We start from the raw sequence: 17,941 nt of genomic DNA on the forward strand, positions 1-17,941 counted from the left end.
ATGGATTCTTATAAAAATAGACTGATATATACATACAATATTATTTTTTCCATGAAGAAGACTATGACAATAAAAAACGAACAGAAATTACAATAAATAGCGGAGTCGAACTCAAAACGAGCAAAAATTAACATGAGTAGGGCTGATAACCCACAAGCCCTTTTCAAGAGCAGAACACAATTTGCTCTTTACTGAAAACAAAATACGTTTGAAATGTTTTTACCTTTTTTACATTCATAAAAAAAAAAATATCAGAACCTTAAGGAACAAATGTGAGTATACGTCAATTAAACTGACAATCCACGGTTATTTGTTGTTTTTTTTCAGCAAAGCACAAATTGTGCTTTGATCTTGAGAAGGTATGGGGGCTATCAGCCCTACTCATGTTAATTTTTGCTTGTTTTGAGTTTGACTCGGCTATTTACTTTAATTTTTATTCGTTTGGAGTTTCGTTTATTTATTGATAAATGTGATTTATGGTAGTTTTACAATCGTAGAAAACAGGGAATGGACAAGATGGAAGTATTTACCTGATATATCTTTGTGTTTATATCGAAACTTTTTTGCTTTGCACAATCGAATACCATCAATAATTGATGCGTGGTTGAGCTCATCTGACAGGACGGCATCTTCTGGCGTCAGTAGAACTTCAAATAGACCGGCATTGGCGTCAAAGCAGCTTGCATACAAAATTGAATCTTCCCGTTCGTGAAACCGAGCAATCTTTTCTTCTAACTCCTGTAGAAATTCGGTGGATTAAATCATTATTGTCTCATCTTGACTACATGAAATCGTGATGGTGAAATCAAAATGCAAAGTTTCCACGAGGTCAAAATAAAATCATTAAAATCTTGAGAAAAATCACTAAGGAAGCAGAAAAATGACAAAAAAATTGATGGCTTTCTTCTTAAAACCGAAAGATGTAGTTTAGTTTTTAATTATTTCTGTCTCTAACAAAACTTTACAAAAATTTCTTTTAGGAAACAGGAGGTATTCTACTTAAAGACCAAACGAAAATTATGCTTGTTGATGATGGTGATACCACCATGGGCGAAGATCATTGTCATTCTGAGACTGAGGGAACAAAAAAAAGTTATGAAAATCCTCATCGATGTTGGCACTATGTTGGTGACGTGCCAGCTCAATCCAATGTTTCGCTAGCCTAAACACTTGGGGTGAGGTCAGTAAACTTTACTAACTTTCCGTTAGTTACCATTTTCCCAACTGGTTTTTATCTAGAAAGTAATTTACATAATGCCCATTTCTTTCATAGCTTATAGCCTAGAAAAGAATGACCTCTTGCATTTTTTTTTACCTAATAAGCATTTCTAAAACTAATGCATAGCCTAAAGAGGGTAGTTTTAACAGATTTGGATCATGTTTATTTGATTATTATTTATTAATTAATCTTGTTTTATTAAAACTATTATTAAATTCTACTTTGTAAAATTATTATATTGCTATATTATATAAAAGACAATATTAAACATTATATTAAATACTACAAAATTATTATTAAATACTTGTTAATTTAACGAAACACACTCAAGAATTATGCTTAGGTTAGGTTAGGTTTAAGTATGGTGGGTCTGCATGCCTAGTGTCTTCGGTACAATTATTCTGCTTATTATGAAGTAAAAAATGTTTTCTAACTTCAGTCTGTCCAAATACTTTAATGCTTAATACAATTAAAATGGTCATTTTAATGATATTGAACAAAAATCCCTTGATTTTCTAAGAAAAAAACTGGCTGAATTTAACTGAGTGTTCTACTTGTTGATTTCCAGGCCATCTAAATCTAAAACAATCTGTGATTTTCATTATTATAATCCACAGATCACATTGTGATATGGATGATTATAATCCAGCTGAATTTAACTGAGTGTTCTACTTGTTGATTTCCAGGCCATCTAAATCTAAAACAATCTGGGATTTCCATGATTATAATCCACAGATCACATTGTCGAAGAATTAAAGTCATTTCCGGGAAAGGCTTTCATAGCCATCACCTATTCAAACAATAGATTTTATTCAGTGTTATGTTAGCTCCAGAAAAGAGAAGTTTTTGTGGATCGCATCACCCCAACCGTTACTATTATAACTCTGAGGCCACCCCAGAGTGTAATACCACAGAGTTATTTCAATTCTTCTCTGATTGAACTTTGCAGTGACACCTTTCACTTTTTACCCACACACCTTGCGTCTTAGGATAAGATTATAATTAAAAAAAAAGTATTTTCAACTCAAAATAAGGAGCAACATTCAAACTGAAAATGGACAGAAATCATTTTGGATATGAGGGATTTGCCCTCTTCTCAGTACCTCCCTTTTTACTCTAACGTTTGAGTTTTTTTCAAACTATTTAAGAATGAATCCCGAAACACAAGAGACGTTTAATTAGAATAATAAGCTTATTAAAAGCTTCTAAAAAAGCGTTAGCGTAAAGAGAGGGGTATTGAGTAGGGGGAAAAAGCCTCATATCCAAAATAATTCCTGTTTTTTAGTTTTAATGTTGCTCCTTACTTTCAATTAAAAAACATGTTTTTTTGCTTAGTTTCTGATCATTTTTTAAACAATGCAGGGGATTCCAGCTCCCTGTGCTCCCTCATGGAAAATTGCCTTCTCCGACAGAAAATTTTTTATTGGAGAGATCCTACCACGTATCCGCTTCCCAACAAAATCTCCATCTCCCCCCAAAAAGTATCTTTATATTTCCCAATAGGAAATACTATATGTAAACAGTGGGCAAAAGCTCATAGCTTGTGGCTCTTCATTCGGGAGCTGTAAGGGTCAAGTAATCCTCAGAGACATAGTTATCAGACCTTTCGACTATGTTACACAAAACAGCTCAAAACTTTGATCAGAAGATTTTGGGAAAATTGGTGTGGGAGAGAGGCCAGCTGTCCTCCAATATTTTTGATCACTTAAAAAGGGCACTAGAACTTTAAATTTCAAATCAAATGAGCCTTCTGCCGATATTCTAGGATCACTACTTCCATACAATCACCCCTGGGAAAAAAACAACAACAAATAATCACGCACCTGCAATCATGCTTCTTGCAAAAAAAATTCTAAATTTCACATTTTATTATATAGGAGCTTGAAACCTATTCAACAGGGTTGTCTGATATTCTGAATTTGATGTTATGATCTCATTAAGATCACTTGATGGTTTGGGGGTGTTTCCCTCCTTTTTCCAAATTGGCCGAATTTTCTCAGGCTCGTAACTTTTAATGTGTAACTTTAAACTGGATGAATATATATTTTAAATAAGTATCAAAATTAGAGTCACTCGATGTATCCATTGTTACCAAGACTCTGTTCAAGTACTTTGGTTATTATTGAGCCACATTGCTCCTTACTTACAATTATTTACCATGAACTGTTGGATATTTGCTATCACACAGTAGATCCTTTAGCCTTAGAATGTCAGTATTGTGGCTGATTAGTAAACAGTTCTTTGACCTAATTTTTGTATTATGATCGAGCTAATTTAGGAATTTCCCTCTTTATAGTGTTTCTTAGTTTATTAGCTTTATCCAATTAACCATTTCTGAAAATATTCAGTTAGCTTCTAATTAGTATTTTTAAAGGTTGATTAAAGAAAGGTTTATACCTGGAGCAGTTTTAAAATCTTTTTCCTAGGAAACAAATCCGTATCAATTAGCTTTTTATGGAAAAGTAGTTTTTTTGTCAAGATGTTGTAAATTATTTGTATCGGATAGTCTTCAGTATTCAACCATACACCGAAGAAGGAAGGCCAGAATCTGATGAGGGCAATAGAAGATCTATATTATTAACCTATTTTCTCCTGGCAAAACTGTTTTTTAATAATACAATCATAACCCGTCTGTATATCATTACGTCATCTACACTACTTATCTGGTCTCCTTGTGAACAAAAACTAGCAATCTTCACACCCATTTTTCCATAAATTTTATTTGGCATCAAAATTAGTATGCTGCTGGCTCCAAATCAGATCCATTGAGACCCCACCAGGATATCAAAGTAAAAGCTTTAGTCTTAGTGCCATATTAAATAAGAAACTAGTTTTTTCAACTGCAATTAGGGAGCAACATTAAAACTTAAAACCAACAGATATTATTACGTATATGAAGGCAGTTCGCCTCCTAGTCAATATCTCACTATTTACGCTAAGGTTCGAATTTCGTTCCAATTCTCTAAGAATGACCCTTGAAATCACAAAAGCCGTTTAACTTGAATTAAACAAAAAAAAAACAAGTTTTTTTAACTGAAAGTAAGGAGCGACATTAAAACTTAAAACGAACAAAAATTACTTTGTATATGAAAGGGGCTGTTTCCTCCTCAACGCCCCGCTCTTTAGGCTATAGTTTGACTCTTTCTATCAACTCTACTTTTTAAAACAGTAAAAAACTTCGATTTTTGATTAAATTCCTATGACTTTTAGGAGGTGTTTTCCCCTATTTTCTAAAATAAGGCAAATTTTCTCAGGCTCATAACTTTTGATGGGTAAGACTAAACTTGATGAAACTTATATATTTAAAACCAGCGTTAAAATGTGATTCTTTTGATGTAACTATTGGTATCAAAATTTCGTTTTTTAGAGTTTCGATTACTATTGAGCCGGGTCGCTCCTTACTACAGTTTGCTACCACGAACTGTTTGATAAATAAGTATTTTGAAAGTACTCAAAAACCTTCAGCATAAAGAGCATGGTATTGACTAGGGGGAGAACTCCCTCATATATGTAATAATTTCTGTTCGTTTTAGGTTTTAATGTTGCTCCTTACTTTCAACTGAAAAAAAACTTGTTTATTAATTTCATTTCTGATCGTTTTTTAAATAATACTGGGAGATCCGGTGCCCCCTTTACAGAAAACTCCTTTCCCTCATGAAAACTTATTCATGAAAAGAAACCTCCCATTTAATCCCCTTCACCAGACCCCTCCCGTCCTCTCATCAGAAAATTCCCCTGAAGAGAATTTTCCCAAAAAATATCTCTATACTTCCCAATAACCATTACTCTACGTAAACGATGGGCAAAGTTCATAACTTACAGCTCTTCCCCCGGAGACTGATGGGAATTAAGTCACTCTCAAAGACATAATTATTTGATTTTTCGACTATGCTGAACAAAATGGTTATCTCAAAATTTTGATTGGGTGATTTTGGGGGAAAATGACCGTGGGAGGGGGCCTAGTTGGCTTCGAATTTCACTTGAAAGGGCACTATAGCTTTTAATTTCCGTTCAAATGAGCCCTGTCATGATGTTTCAGGACCACTGGGTCGATACGATTACCCCTGGAAAAAAAAACACGGATCCGGGATCTTTCTTCTACCAAAAAATACAAAATTCCCCATTTTTGCAGATGGGAGCTTCAAACCTCTAATAACAATAATTTATTTTTGACCCGCTACAAAAAAATCAAAGCGCAGTATCAATAAAAGAAACAAAAAAAAGACTACACGAAACAGAAAAAACAAGAAACTAAAGCAAACGAGTAAGGCCTCTGTGGGTGGGCAGATACTTATAAGTAGACTGGGGTATTTTGCCAGCAAGCTCCGTGAGCTTCAACCCAATATCCAGGAAACTATAAACAGATATGAGGCTCCTATTCCTATATCATGGAGGCAGATACAATAGAAAACGGGAAAACCGGAAATAATAAGAACGAATTGAACTGATATCTTTTTTATGAAAAATAGGGTAAGTACCAGAAAGAAACAAAACCGAATGATCTGTAAAGCCGAGTATAATTTAGCAAGAGACTTTCTATTGTATCTACCTCGGTTAGCAACAGTTTTTGAGTAACTTAATTAAATTTTCTTCTTGCAATCAGCAACAGCGAGAGTCCGTAAGGATTTTAATCCTCTGCAGTTGGGTTCTCTGATACACTGAATATGATACTGTGAATTTCATTAAGATTGTATGACTTTTAGGGGGTTGTCTCCAATAGCGTCTTATTTTTTATCAGCTAAGAACATGAATTATTTAAAAATAAAGCGTTTTAACATTTAGGTGTCTTTGGTTTAAGTCGTGGTACCAAGCAAATAATGCGAGCATTGTCTAATGCAAGTGTTTTACTGTTTTTAAACACTACTTTAAACTGTTTTACTGTTTACTTATAAACTGTTTACGAATTACTCGGTATACGAGGGGGTTCGGCCCTTCGTCAATACCTTGCTCTTTACGCTAAAGTTTTTTTTAGTACTTTCAAAAGAGCTATTTATTTTACTTAAACGGTCTTAGTGATTCAAGGGTCATTCTTGAAGAATTTGAATAAAATGTAAAACTTGCGAATATACAACATTCTTCGCTGTCCAATTGTCGCTGCATATAAATAGATTGTCAGGTTTACCGACCCTCGAACATGCAACGTACAATTGTCCATGGGAAAAACAATCAGTATTAAGATCTATACCACATTTTTCTAATGATTGACCTTGAGCTTTGTTAATGGTCATTGCAAATGCTAATCGAATTGGGAATTGCAATCTTTCAAATTGAAAAGGCAGATCCGTTGGAATCATGGGAATGCGAGGAATAAGAACAGCCTCACCTTCAAAAGGCCCTGTCAAGATTGTGGCCTCTATTAGGTTTTCCATTGTTTTTTTTTTACGGCAAGTCGCGTGCCATTGCAAAGCTTTGGTGGGTTGATATTTCTTAAAAGTATTATTGGTACGCCTATTTTTAGTTGTAGCACGTGTGGTGGAAACCCTGAAAGATCCACGGAATTTAAAAATTCAGATGGATAATTAACCGCTTCATTTGGTTCCTAAACTGTGTCGACTGACTTGTAAAGGACTGCCTGGTCTCGAATCTTGGTCAAAACAATATTGTTTATTTCGTGGACGTCTATATTTTTGGGTGCAAGAATCGCTCTTTCACTTAGCCATTTATTATTTTTGTAATTGTTTAGAATATTCGGAAATACTTTTTCAATCAATTCATTTTTGGACGTCACTATATTACAGAAATCAGCAGGTAGTTGTATACGTCCTGAAATTGAGTCTACTGGGAGCTTTCTGTTTCCAATTGCCAGCAATTGATCTGAAAATGTTTGACCAGAGTCATCGTTTTGCAGTCGGACACGCATATTTGTAGTTAATTTTAATGTTTTTACGTGTGCCCGTAAATTAGAATTTTTCAGGCAAGCATTCATTTCGTCTGCAGGAGTTGATCTATGTATTATAGGTAATGTTTGCCTGAAATCTCCCGCAAGCAATATTAATGTGCTGCCAAAGGGTTTCGACTTCCCTCGCAAATCTTTCAAGCATTGATCCAGAGCCTCGAGCGAATTTTTGTGTGCCATTGTGCACTCATCCCAAATAATAAGTTTGCATTGCTGCAATACTTTACCCATTCCAGATGATTTGGAAATATTGCAGGTGGGAGTTTCTGTGGAATGCAAATTCAGAGGCAATTTCGAAGCGGGATGAGCAGTTCTTCCACCAGGCAGCAATGTTGCGGCTATTCCGGACGACGCAATTGCCAACGCTGTATCATTTTTTGATCGAATTGATGCCAGAACCAGTTTTATCACAAACGTTTTACCAGTATCTCCTGGCGCATCCAAAAAGAAAATTTCTCTTCCTCGGCACGCCTTCTTTTTTCACTTTCTCTTTTAGCAGCAAGTTTGGTTTCGCGTTGCTCTGGTAGTTCCTCGGCAAACTTTCTGTTCTTTCTTTCTCTATCAGCCTCAAGCCTGTTTCCTTGCTGTTCTTTTGATTCCTCGGCACGCTTTCTTTTCTTACTTTCTCTATCAGCCTCAAGCCTGTTTCCTTGCTGTTCTTTCGATTCCTCGGCACGCTTTCTTTTCTTACTTTCTCTATCAGCAGCAAGTTTTTTGGCATAGACTCTTTGAGCATCTTCCTCGGCTGTTGCCATTGTAAGTTCATCAGTCATTTTACAGTTAAACATTAATAGATTTCTACGTGAACGCATGTCTTAAATATCTTTAATGACGTCACCGTCATAACAAAAATGACGACAACTAACTTCATGACGTCAGTCAACACACAAACATGACGTCACCCGACAGACAGACCCACACATCCACAGACAACTTATTTTTATATATATACTAGCTGTTGGGGTGGCGCTTCGCGCCACCCCAACACCTAGTTGGTGGGGGCGCTTCGCGCCCCCCCCACCCCAAGCCCCCCCGCGCGCGTAAGTCGTTACGCGCCATATTAGTTACGCGCCATTGTAGTTGTGTCCCTATGTCCCACCTGTGAATATAGATATATATATATATATATATATATATATATATATATATATATATATATATATATATATATATATATATATATATATATATATATATATATATATATATATATATATATATATATATATATATATATATATATATATATATATATATATATATATATATATATATATATGTTTTTAACTACGTAAAACTTGCGAATATACAACATTCTTTGCTGTCCCATTGTCTGTGCATATAAATAGATTGTCAGGTTTACCGACTCTTGAACATGCAACATATAATGGTCCATGGGAAAACAATCCGTATTCAGATCTATACCTCATGATTCTAATGATTGCCCTTGAGCTTTGTTGATGGTGATTGCTAATCGACCATTCCCTGAGTCGCCATCGTCATTTATATATCCCCCTGTGCACCCCGGCGTCCCCTTTGTAGTTATGTCCCTGTGTCCCGGTCGTCATTTATATTCCCTGTGTCCCGGTGGTCATTTGTGTCCCGGTGTTCCAGTCTGTGATTTCTCTTTGAGTGTCCCGGTCGTCATTTATATTCCTTGTGTCCCGGTGTCCCGGTCGTCATTTATATCCCCCTGTGCCCCCCGGCGTCCCCATTGTAGTTGTGTCCCTGTGTCCCGGTCGTCATTTATATTCCCTGTGTCCCGGTCGTCATTTGTATCCCGGTGTCCCGGTCTGTATATACATTCGTTTTTTAGTTTTGTTTTTCTCCTTTATTTTTTTCCTTTTTTCTTTTTTTTTCTTTTTTAGTTTATTTAGATTTTTAGATTTTTTAGTTTTTTTATTAGTTTTTAGTTTTTTTGTAGTTTTTACCATTTTTTTAGTTTTTTTTTTTACTTATGTCCTGGTCGTCATTTATACTCCCTGTGTCCCGGTCGTCATTTGTGTCTCGGTGCTTTGTTGATTGCTAATTTATATTATATTTATATTTATATTTTTTATATTTATTAATATTTTTTTAGTTTTCTTTTTCTCTTATTTTTCAGTTTTTTCCTTTTTTTAGTTTTTTCTTTTTTAGTTTTTAGTTTTTTTTGTTTTTTACCTTTTTTTAGTTTTTTTAGTTCTTTTAGTTTTTTAGCTGTTTTAGTTTTTTTATTGGTTTTTAGTTTTTTTTTAGGTTTTGCCTTTTTTTAGTTTTTTCAGTTTTTTTTAGTTTTTAGTTTTTTACCTTTTTTTAGTTTTTTTTAGTTTTTTAGCTTTTTTATTTTTTTTTCTTTTTAGTTTTTTTTGTAGTTTTTACCTTTTTTAGTTTTTTTTCTTCTTTTGTATTAGTGTGAAATAATTCAGACGTCATATGCGGACAAACACGACGTCACTCGACAGACAGACAGACAGACATAACCCACAAACAACTTATTTTTATATATATTTATTCATATTTTTTTAGTTTTCTTTTTCTCTTTTATTTTTCAGTTTTTTCCTTTTTTTTAGTTTTTTTCTTTTTTAGTTTTTAGTTTTTTTTAGTTTTTTACCTTTTTTTAGTTTTTTTTAGTTTTTTTAGTTATTTAGCTTTTTTAGTTTTTTTATTAGTTTTTATTTTTTTTGTAGTTTTTGCCTTTTTTTATTTTTTTCAGTTTTTTTTTAGTTATTAGATTTTTACCTTTTTTTTAGTTTTTTTTAGTTTTTTAGCTTTTTTAGTTTTTTTTTTCTTTTTAGTTTTTTTTGTAGTTTTTACCTTTTTTAGTTTTTTTCTTCTTTTGTATTAGTGTGAAATAATTCAGACGTCATATGCGAACAAACATGACGTCACCTGATCCACAGATCCACACACAGACAACTTATTTTTATATATATAGATATATATATATATATATATATATATATATATATATATATATATATATATATATATATATATATATATATATATATATATATATATATATATATATATATATATATATATATATATATATATATATATATATATATATATATATCCTCAATGTCACTAGCAAAAGGTGCTTTTTCAAGGTCAGCTCGCTATCTTCAACTAAAAATTTTTCCTATTGAAATCAAAACTGAACAAAAACTCTGATCCGTTTTTGGGCACGAAGGTCTCCAGAAATGTCACGGTGACAACACAGTAAGGGCATTTGCGAAGGTCGTTGAATAATTCCCAGGAGTTGAAGTGCGGAAAAGCCGTTCACGGTTATATCTGTAGACAGCCGATCTGTTCTATGTACCTATGCACGGAAAATGCATTTATATGCATAAAAAATTATGTTAGTGCATATTATAAAAATATGCACTAAATGCATTTATGCACGGAATAAGAGAGTCATTTAATTACCTTATGAATATCTTGCGTCCCACAGATAAACCTGACTGAACTCAAACCTGCTCCGTACTTCTTTAAGGCATCAATCCCAGCTTGAATTACTTCTGGATGACTCTGTAAATATGTTATTATATATATATATATACTATAATAATAATTTAATGTTTTCTTCTGTACATAACAGTAAAGAACTGAAAGGAGTATGAAAAAAAAAGATAAAAACTGAAAGGATATTACTTGAATTATACTTATGATAACAACTTTAAATTTCAATCACTCAATCAATATGATACAAATAACATGACACCAAACAACTTATGACACTAGGCACTTAACAGAAGATATTTCTGTCAAAAATTGACAGTTCTGTTGTAGTTGTCACCAAACCTATGTGACACTTTATCCATTTTTGACAAATCTTCAAAACCCCGTACTGTTGGGAAATATAGCTATTATGCGTCTAAATAGAGATACTGGCAAATACTTACAAAACCTGAAGAAATGGTGATCAGATTTGGTTTTTGTCAGAGGCGGCATAAATTTTCTATAGGGATATCAGAAATAAACATGCGACGCAAAAAAACCGGGTATACAGCTGACCAAGGGTTTTCTTATCAAATCGGCTCTTTATCGACAAGCCCATTAGATTTTTTTTTTCTTTTCTTTAGGGAGTCAATTGTAAACTTTCTAGTGGATCGGCTTGATGTTCTAGAGGGAATGTCTAAATACCTGGGCGAAATAGAAGAGGAGTTTGTAGCTGGACCACCGTGGATTGTGTCAGCAGAAGTGGGATTTAGTTCAAGTACAAGAAACTTACTATTGATAGTGGCAACTGAGAGACCGATTTTATTCAGTCCGGAGCGACTAACATCTGCGACGTGAAGTGCCCATTAAGATTATTAGCTAAAACAATGATTTTGCTGGCATAGGACAAGTGACTTACATCGCTATAGGGCTCAATTAAGCATGGTGGAACCTGAAGAGTGTCAGCTCTGATATCTTTATTAAATATTGGTAGACTTAGAACAGAACCTTTCCCACCACCTCGGAACACATTAATCTTACCACTAACAGTACCTTATGAACGTATTTGGATTTTGGCATTCTGGTATCACCTTTGTAGGAAGGTGCACATAAATGAATTAACCTTCTAAAGAGAGACAAAGTTGCTTTTGAGTAAAAAAATCAAAAGCCTTAGAAAGGTCATAGCTTTCAAGAATCACTTAAAAAATTGCAAGGGCATTTTGCACGCGAGCTCTTTCATGAAAACCAAATTGATCATCACCGTGATCATACTTTGTACTAATTTCATTAAAGATGGGTTTCTCAAGAATCTTTCCAATCGTCAGAGAAACAATTATTGGTCTATATGAGTTGCAAGAATCCTGATCTTTATTTTTCTTTGGTTTATGCGTTACTTGACCTTCAAATAGCACATCAGGTATACGCTGCTGGGCGATACAGGCCTGGAATAAAATGACAGGATGTTCAAAGAATTTCATTTTCCTGTGGATCAGACGTCCTGACTGTAGGCTATCAGGACCTGATGGTTTTCCTGACTTAGATAGTGAATATATGCCTGAGTAGATGGCGGCGTAATGGTGATAAACTTTCTAGCATGATCTAACTTTCCAACACGACTCAAAAGTATGCATTGAAACACTGTTAAAAAAAAAAAATAATCAGGTGGATTAAGGAGGAGAAATGACTGTACCAAGAGTAAATTCAATCGGATTGTCCTCTAATGAACAAGACAAGGTAAGTTCCGACCAATGACGCAAGAAAATCAAGGAATTATATTTAATGTTTCTCGAATTATTACAGGTTTAACACCGTTCCCATTGTAACACATTTTATGTATGCAGAGCTTGTATATGTGACTTTCTGAAATATACTACCTGACCTTTAAAGTCGCAATCGGCCCAAAAACAAAACCAGATTTTGTGTTCGTTTTTTAGCTCTCTGAAGTTTGACATCTTCGCTTCATTGTTTTTTACGCGTCGTATGTTGATTTTTTTTTTGCTAAAGAAAATTCTTTTTTATTAATTAAAGTTGAATTTCTTATTAATTACAATAAAGTATTTCATATTGTTTTTTTTTTTTTCAAATTCAATAGTAGCTAAAATTTTGCTTCTCTTGTATGTTTTAAAATCTATTCTGCCGTGATCAGAATAGATATCGATGTTGATATCTGCTTGTTTTGTGACGTCACTTAATTACTCCTCCTAGAAGACATTCATTTTCCCAAGGTAGTTTCTATTTGAATGTCAAGAGGTCAGTTGACCTTAATACTTAGCTTCCACCTCCCCTTGAAACGACGGAAAATTATATCCATTAAAATTCAAATTTTAAAATCAACCATATTTCAAAACATACAATAGCCTTAGGAGAACGGCCAAGGAGTCAAATTATCTTTTTTCTTAGCAGAAAAGCCATATATAAATTCATTTTATTGAAATTTAGTGGCAAGCATATTTTACACGATGCGAGATGGATGGTGATCACTGAATTACTATGATTGGTACAACGTGTCCTAAGCACAGCCCTTGAAAATTTCTTGAATATTTTTGTCCAATTTTTTTACTTCCCCCCCCCTGAAATTTTGAAAAAAAATCAGATACGAGAAATAAAAACCAAGATAACTCTCTTCTAGTTCTTCTTTATAATATTAGAAACTCATTTTTACTGAAAGTTACGATTTGTATGGTCATTTTTAAAGTAAACTGCCTTGCGAAGAAAATAATCCCGAAACTCTTTTTTTTCAGTAAAATGGTAGTTTCTACTGAGCAAAAATTATCCATAGGAATGGAGTAGTTTTTCCACTATCCCAAAAAATGTGGGTTTTCACCGTATTCCACAGAAAAACTATCTTAATTTCGTGGTTACGTTCATATATTTACAAACGTTAATTTTTCATATCTTGGAAAAGATAACTTTTTCTCTGGAGTCGAATCCAGCATCAAAAAGAACAACCCCTTTGAATCCTTGGATGACCCCTGGACTCCTTAAAAGCTGGAGGAAGAAAAATTATCTTTGGGGTAGGGGGCATGATTGGTTTCTGCGAGGGGGGGGGGAAATCCCCTTAAAAATTTGGGGATAGTAGAAATATTGGAACAGAGTCTTAGCTTTTACTTACTGATAGTCCCAGATAGTTGTTAGCACAAAAATTTAGAAGTGGTTTTGAATTTCCTTCCACAAATATTTCAACGGCTTGCTTGGAAACAATAACTCTCTCTTTCTTATAAGTTCCAGCTTCTTTGATATTTTCCAATTCATTCTGAAAATTATAAAATATATTAAACATAAATTGTGCTATACATTAGATAATGCTACCCTAAATTTAGACTAACTCGAATTCGTATCCTTTTTTCTACGTTTCGCAAGCGTTTTTTTTTAAAGCCTGGAACTATAATATGAGCAATTTTGCCCATAAAAGTAATTGGATATGAACTATAATTTTAGCAGTTTGCCTAGAAAAAATAATTTTTCCTTTTATAAATCCAAAACAAATAAATATATGCTCAAATATTTGCTATTTGTCCAAATATTTGCTATGTATCCAATATAATTCAGATTATAATTTATAGTTTTTTGAAACAGTATTCCAGACTGTATATTTTTCATACTTCTGCGCTCATATCTTCAACAGCTATAATTGCTATACGAAAAATTTGCTGACGAATGATTTACATGAATATTAATTTCTAAGGCTTGATTTAAAAAGAGCGCAAGGATTTAATATGTGATAATTCCCCAATGAAAAAAAAAATCTCAATTTAACAAAAGAGTGGCAGAGTTCGATTTTTCAATTAAAATCCTTTCCGAATATAAGTTTCGTGTCCTTGACAATTGCAGCCAATCACCTCTAAAGGAGTCAGCAACAGCCCTAACTAGTTTATTTGTCCATTGTAAAAACAAACATTGAAGAAAAAATATCGAGAATAGTTTTTTTAAGGCCATCAAAACTAAGTACAACAAAGCAAATACTTTGGGAGGACAACTGCCCCTTTATTCAGCACTTTCAAAAATTGGATGAAAATACACTTCCTATAAGAAAAAACATGGATGAGACAACCCAGATAAAGCCAAACAATGCAAAAAGCCAACAGAACGAAAAAAAATAAAAAAAAATTTGGAAGAACAAAGAGTCTAAGAACCAAGGAACATTTAAAACCAACAGAAGTGGCAAACAAATAAAATCCCAAATTTCCAGAATTGTTACTTTAAATCTAAACACCTAAAAAGGAGCCGTCCCAACAAGGAGCCGTCCCACAATGCCTACCACATTAAATTCTAAGGTGCTCGTTCGGTACAGGGTTGCCAACTGCCGACGTCCAAACAGAGTGCAAATCAAGGTCAAGAAAGGGAGATTTTCGCTTAGAAGACCAAAAGTGAAAAAATTTTGCGGAGCGCCTCTCACTGTTCTGACCACTCTTACATCATTTACAAATAATTAAAAGTTATCCTAGGATCATTAAACATATTACTTTTAAAATTTTCCAAATTTTTTAACAATAAAGTTAGGAGGGCTCCCCACTTAAATGAAACTATAAATAATAAGTTAGATAATAATTCTCGTTCCATTTATAGCTAAAAGGTAACGTTCTGCTAGAAATTTGCAAGCATTAATTTTAATCGCTTGCTTCTATAGTTTGCTTCACTACAGCTACTACTATAGCCTATAGTTTGCTTCATTAAATAATTAAATAAAAAAAACTAGTTTTTTAAATTGAAAGCAAGGAGCGATATTAAAACTTAAAACGGACAAAAATTACTCCGTATATGAAATGGGTTGTCCCCTCCGCAATACCTCGCTCTTTACGCTAAAGTTTTTAATTGTTTTAAAAAGTAAAATTGTGGCAAAGAATCAAACTTTAGCGTAAAGAGCAAGGGATTGCGGAGGGGACAACCCATTTCATATACGGAGTAATTTCTGTCCGTTTTAAGATTTAATATTGCTCCTTACTTTCAGTTTAATAAACTAACTTTTTTTATTTAATTTCTGAACGTTTTTGAATTAATGCATTTTTGATTTTGGCTCTCCGCACATTAATTAGTAAAATAAAATTTGCATATTAATTTTTTTTTTGGCTAAACGGCTTTCTCTTAGTTTTGATCAGACGATTTTGAGAAATAAGGGATGGGGAAGGAGGCCTAGTTACCCTCCAGTTTTTCGGTTACTTAAAAAGGCAACTAGAACTTTTGATTTTTAACGAAAGTTTTTACTAGTAAAAAATATACGTAACTTAAGAATTAACTTACGTAACAAACTTTTATGCTCTTATATTTTTTATTATGTATATGAGGGGGTTTGTCCACTCGTTAATATCTCGCCTTTTACACTAAATCTTAAGTTTTGTCCCAATTCTTTAAGAATGACCCCTGAATCAGAAAGGTCGTGGAATAAATAGTTGAAATTACTAAAAACACTTAGCATAAAGAGCAAGGTATTTATCTCCTCCTAAATACCTCGCTCTTTATGATAAAGTATTTTTAGAACCCCTCATATGCGTAATAATCTCTGTTAGTTTTAAGTTTTAATGCTACTCTTTACTTTCAGTTGAAAAACTTTTTCGTGTTTATATTTTCATTTTTTTTATAGTAATGCTAGAAAATCCCGCGCCCTTTTCATTGAATTTCTCTTCCCCCATGACATGTTCCTCCAAGAGAAGATCCTCCCACATAGCCTCCTCCCCTCAACCCCATCCCAAACCAAAAAAATCCCCCTGAAAACGTCTGTACACTTCCCAATAACCATTACTGTATGTAAACACTGGATAAAGTTTGTAACTTGCAGCCCCTCCCCCAGGGACTTTGGGGGAGTGAGTCATTCCAAAGACATAGTTAATATGGTTTTCTACTATGCGGAACAAAATGGCTATCTCAAAATTTGGATCCGTTGACTTTGGGAAAAAAATTAGCGTGGGAGGGGGCCTAGGTGCCCTCCAATTTTTTTGGTCACTTAAAAAGGGCACTAGAACTTTTCATTTCCGTTAGAATGAGCCCTCTTGCGAGATTCTAGGACCACTTGGTCGATACGATAACCCCCGGGAAAAAAAAACAACAAATAAACACGCACCCGTGATCTGTCTTCTGGCAAAACATACGAAATTCCACATTTATGTAGATAGGAGCTTGAAATTTTTGCTTTAGGGTTCTCTTATACGCTAAACACGATGGTGTGATTTTCGTTAAGATACTATGACTTTTAAGGGGTGTTTCCCCCTATTTTCCAAAATAAGGCAAATTTTCTCAGGCTCGTAACTTTTGATGACAAAGATTAAATTTGATGAAACTTATATATCTAGAATCAGCATGAAAATTCGATTCTTTTGATGTATCTTTTAGCATCAAAATTCCGTTTTTTAGAGTTTCGTTTACTATTGAGCCGGGTCGCTCCTTACTACAGTTCGTTACCACGAACTGTTTGATTAGATAAAATTTTGTCTCCAATTGTACGCCATATTAAAGAAACCAAATGACAAGTCATGAAATAAATTTGGCCTCGTTGTAGTCAAGTACCTTACCTTAGCAGAAAAAAAAGTGAATATGTTCTTAGTCACACAAAACAGTTCTTCTTCTTCCTCAACTAGATTTTTGGTCTTATTTGCTTTTCTTATAAATTTATTTTCAATTTTTATATGAAATGAGTAGTTTTCTGGGTAGCTGCTTAGAAAGTCGGTCGCTGCTTGTCCCGCGAATGTGTTTTTTTTTTTTTGCTTTGAGTACGTTAGGTTTGAGTATGTTAATGAAAGTGAATCAACGTGAACGGGACACAAGCTCAGAGAAAGGGTATTTCAGATCATGCGAATCAGTGAAAAAAGTCTCTGGGTAGTTTATCCCTACTACACAGAAGCGCAAATTTAAATTTGCTACTGCGCGAAAATAACATCAATAGCTTGCACAAACGTTCAAAAATACAAGTGACATAATATTTCATTTCGATGCATTTGCAATATCGATTGAGAAGAAGTTAGAAACTGTCAATAACTAGACGGAATTTCATAAATAACAATAAAGCTCTCTCTGGGTAGTTTATCCCAACAACACAGAAGTGCAAATTTAAATTTGCTACTGCGTGAAAATAACATCAATAGCTTGCACAAACGTTCAACAATACAAGCGACATAATAATTCATTTTGATGCATTTCCAATATCGATCGAGGGGAAGTCGGAACCTGTCAATAACTAGACAGAATTTCACAAATCAAACAGTTCGTGGTAACGAACTGTAGTAAGGAGCGACCCGGCTCAATAGTAACCAAAACTCTAAAAAATTGAATTTTGATATCAATAGCTACATAAAAAGAATCGAATTTTAGTGCTAATTTTAAATATATAAGTTTCATCAAGTTTAGTCTTACCCATCAAAAGTTACGAGCCTGAGAAAATTTGCTTTATTTAAGAAAATAGGGGGAAACACCCC

The 17,941-nt window shown here is 33.8% G+C and overlaps 1 protein-coding gene across 2 annotated transcripts in view; it reads right to left on the reverse strand.

The window, feature by feature from the left end:
- Positions 1–17,941, reverse strand: part of LOC136037085 (2-amino-3-ketobutyrate coenzyme A ligase, mitochondrial-like) — a 71,602-nt gene that overhangs the window by 39,143 nt on the left and 14,518 nt on the right. For both annotated transcript variants that reach the window (XM_065719537.1, XM_065719544.1), the window contains exons 3-5: positions 13,651–13,791; positions 10,527–10,628; positions 531–738 (exon numbers count right to left, since the gene is read on the reverse strand). In XM_065719537.1, the coding sequence (XP_065575609.1) occupies positions 531–738; positions 10,527–10,628; positions 13,651–13,791 (451 nt within the window). The remainder of the gene's footprint in view (positions 1–530; positions 739–10,526; positions 10,629–13,650; positions 13,792–17,941) is intronic.

Source organism: Artemia franciscana, chromosome 2 (assembly GCF_032884065.1).
Source record: "Artemia franciscana chromosome 2, ASM3288406v1, whole genome shotgun sequence".
NCBI lineage: Eukaryota > Metazoa > Arthropoda > Branchiopoda > Anostraca > Artemiidae > Artemia > Artemia franciscana.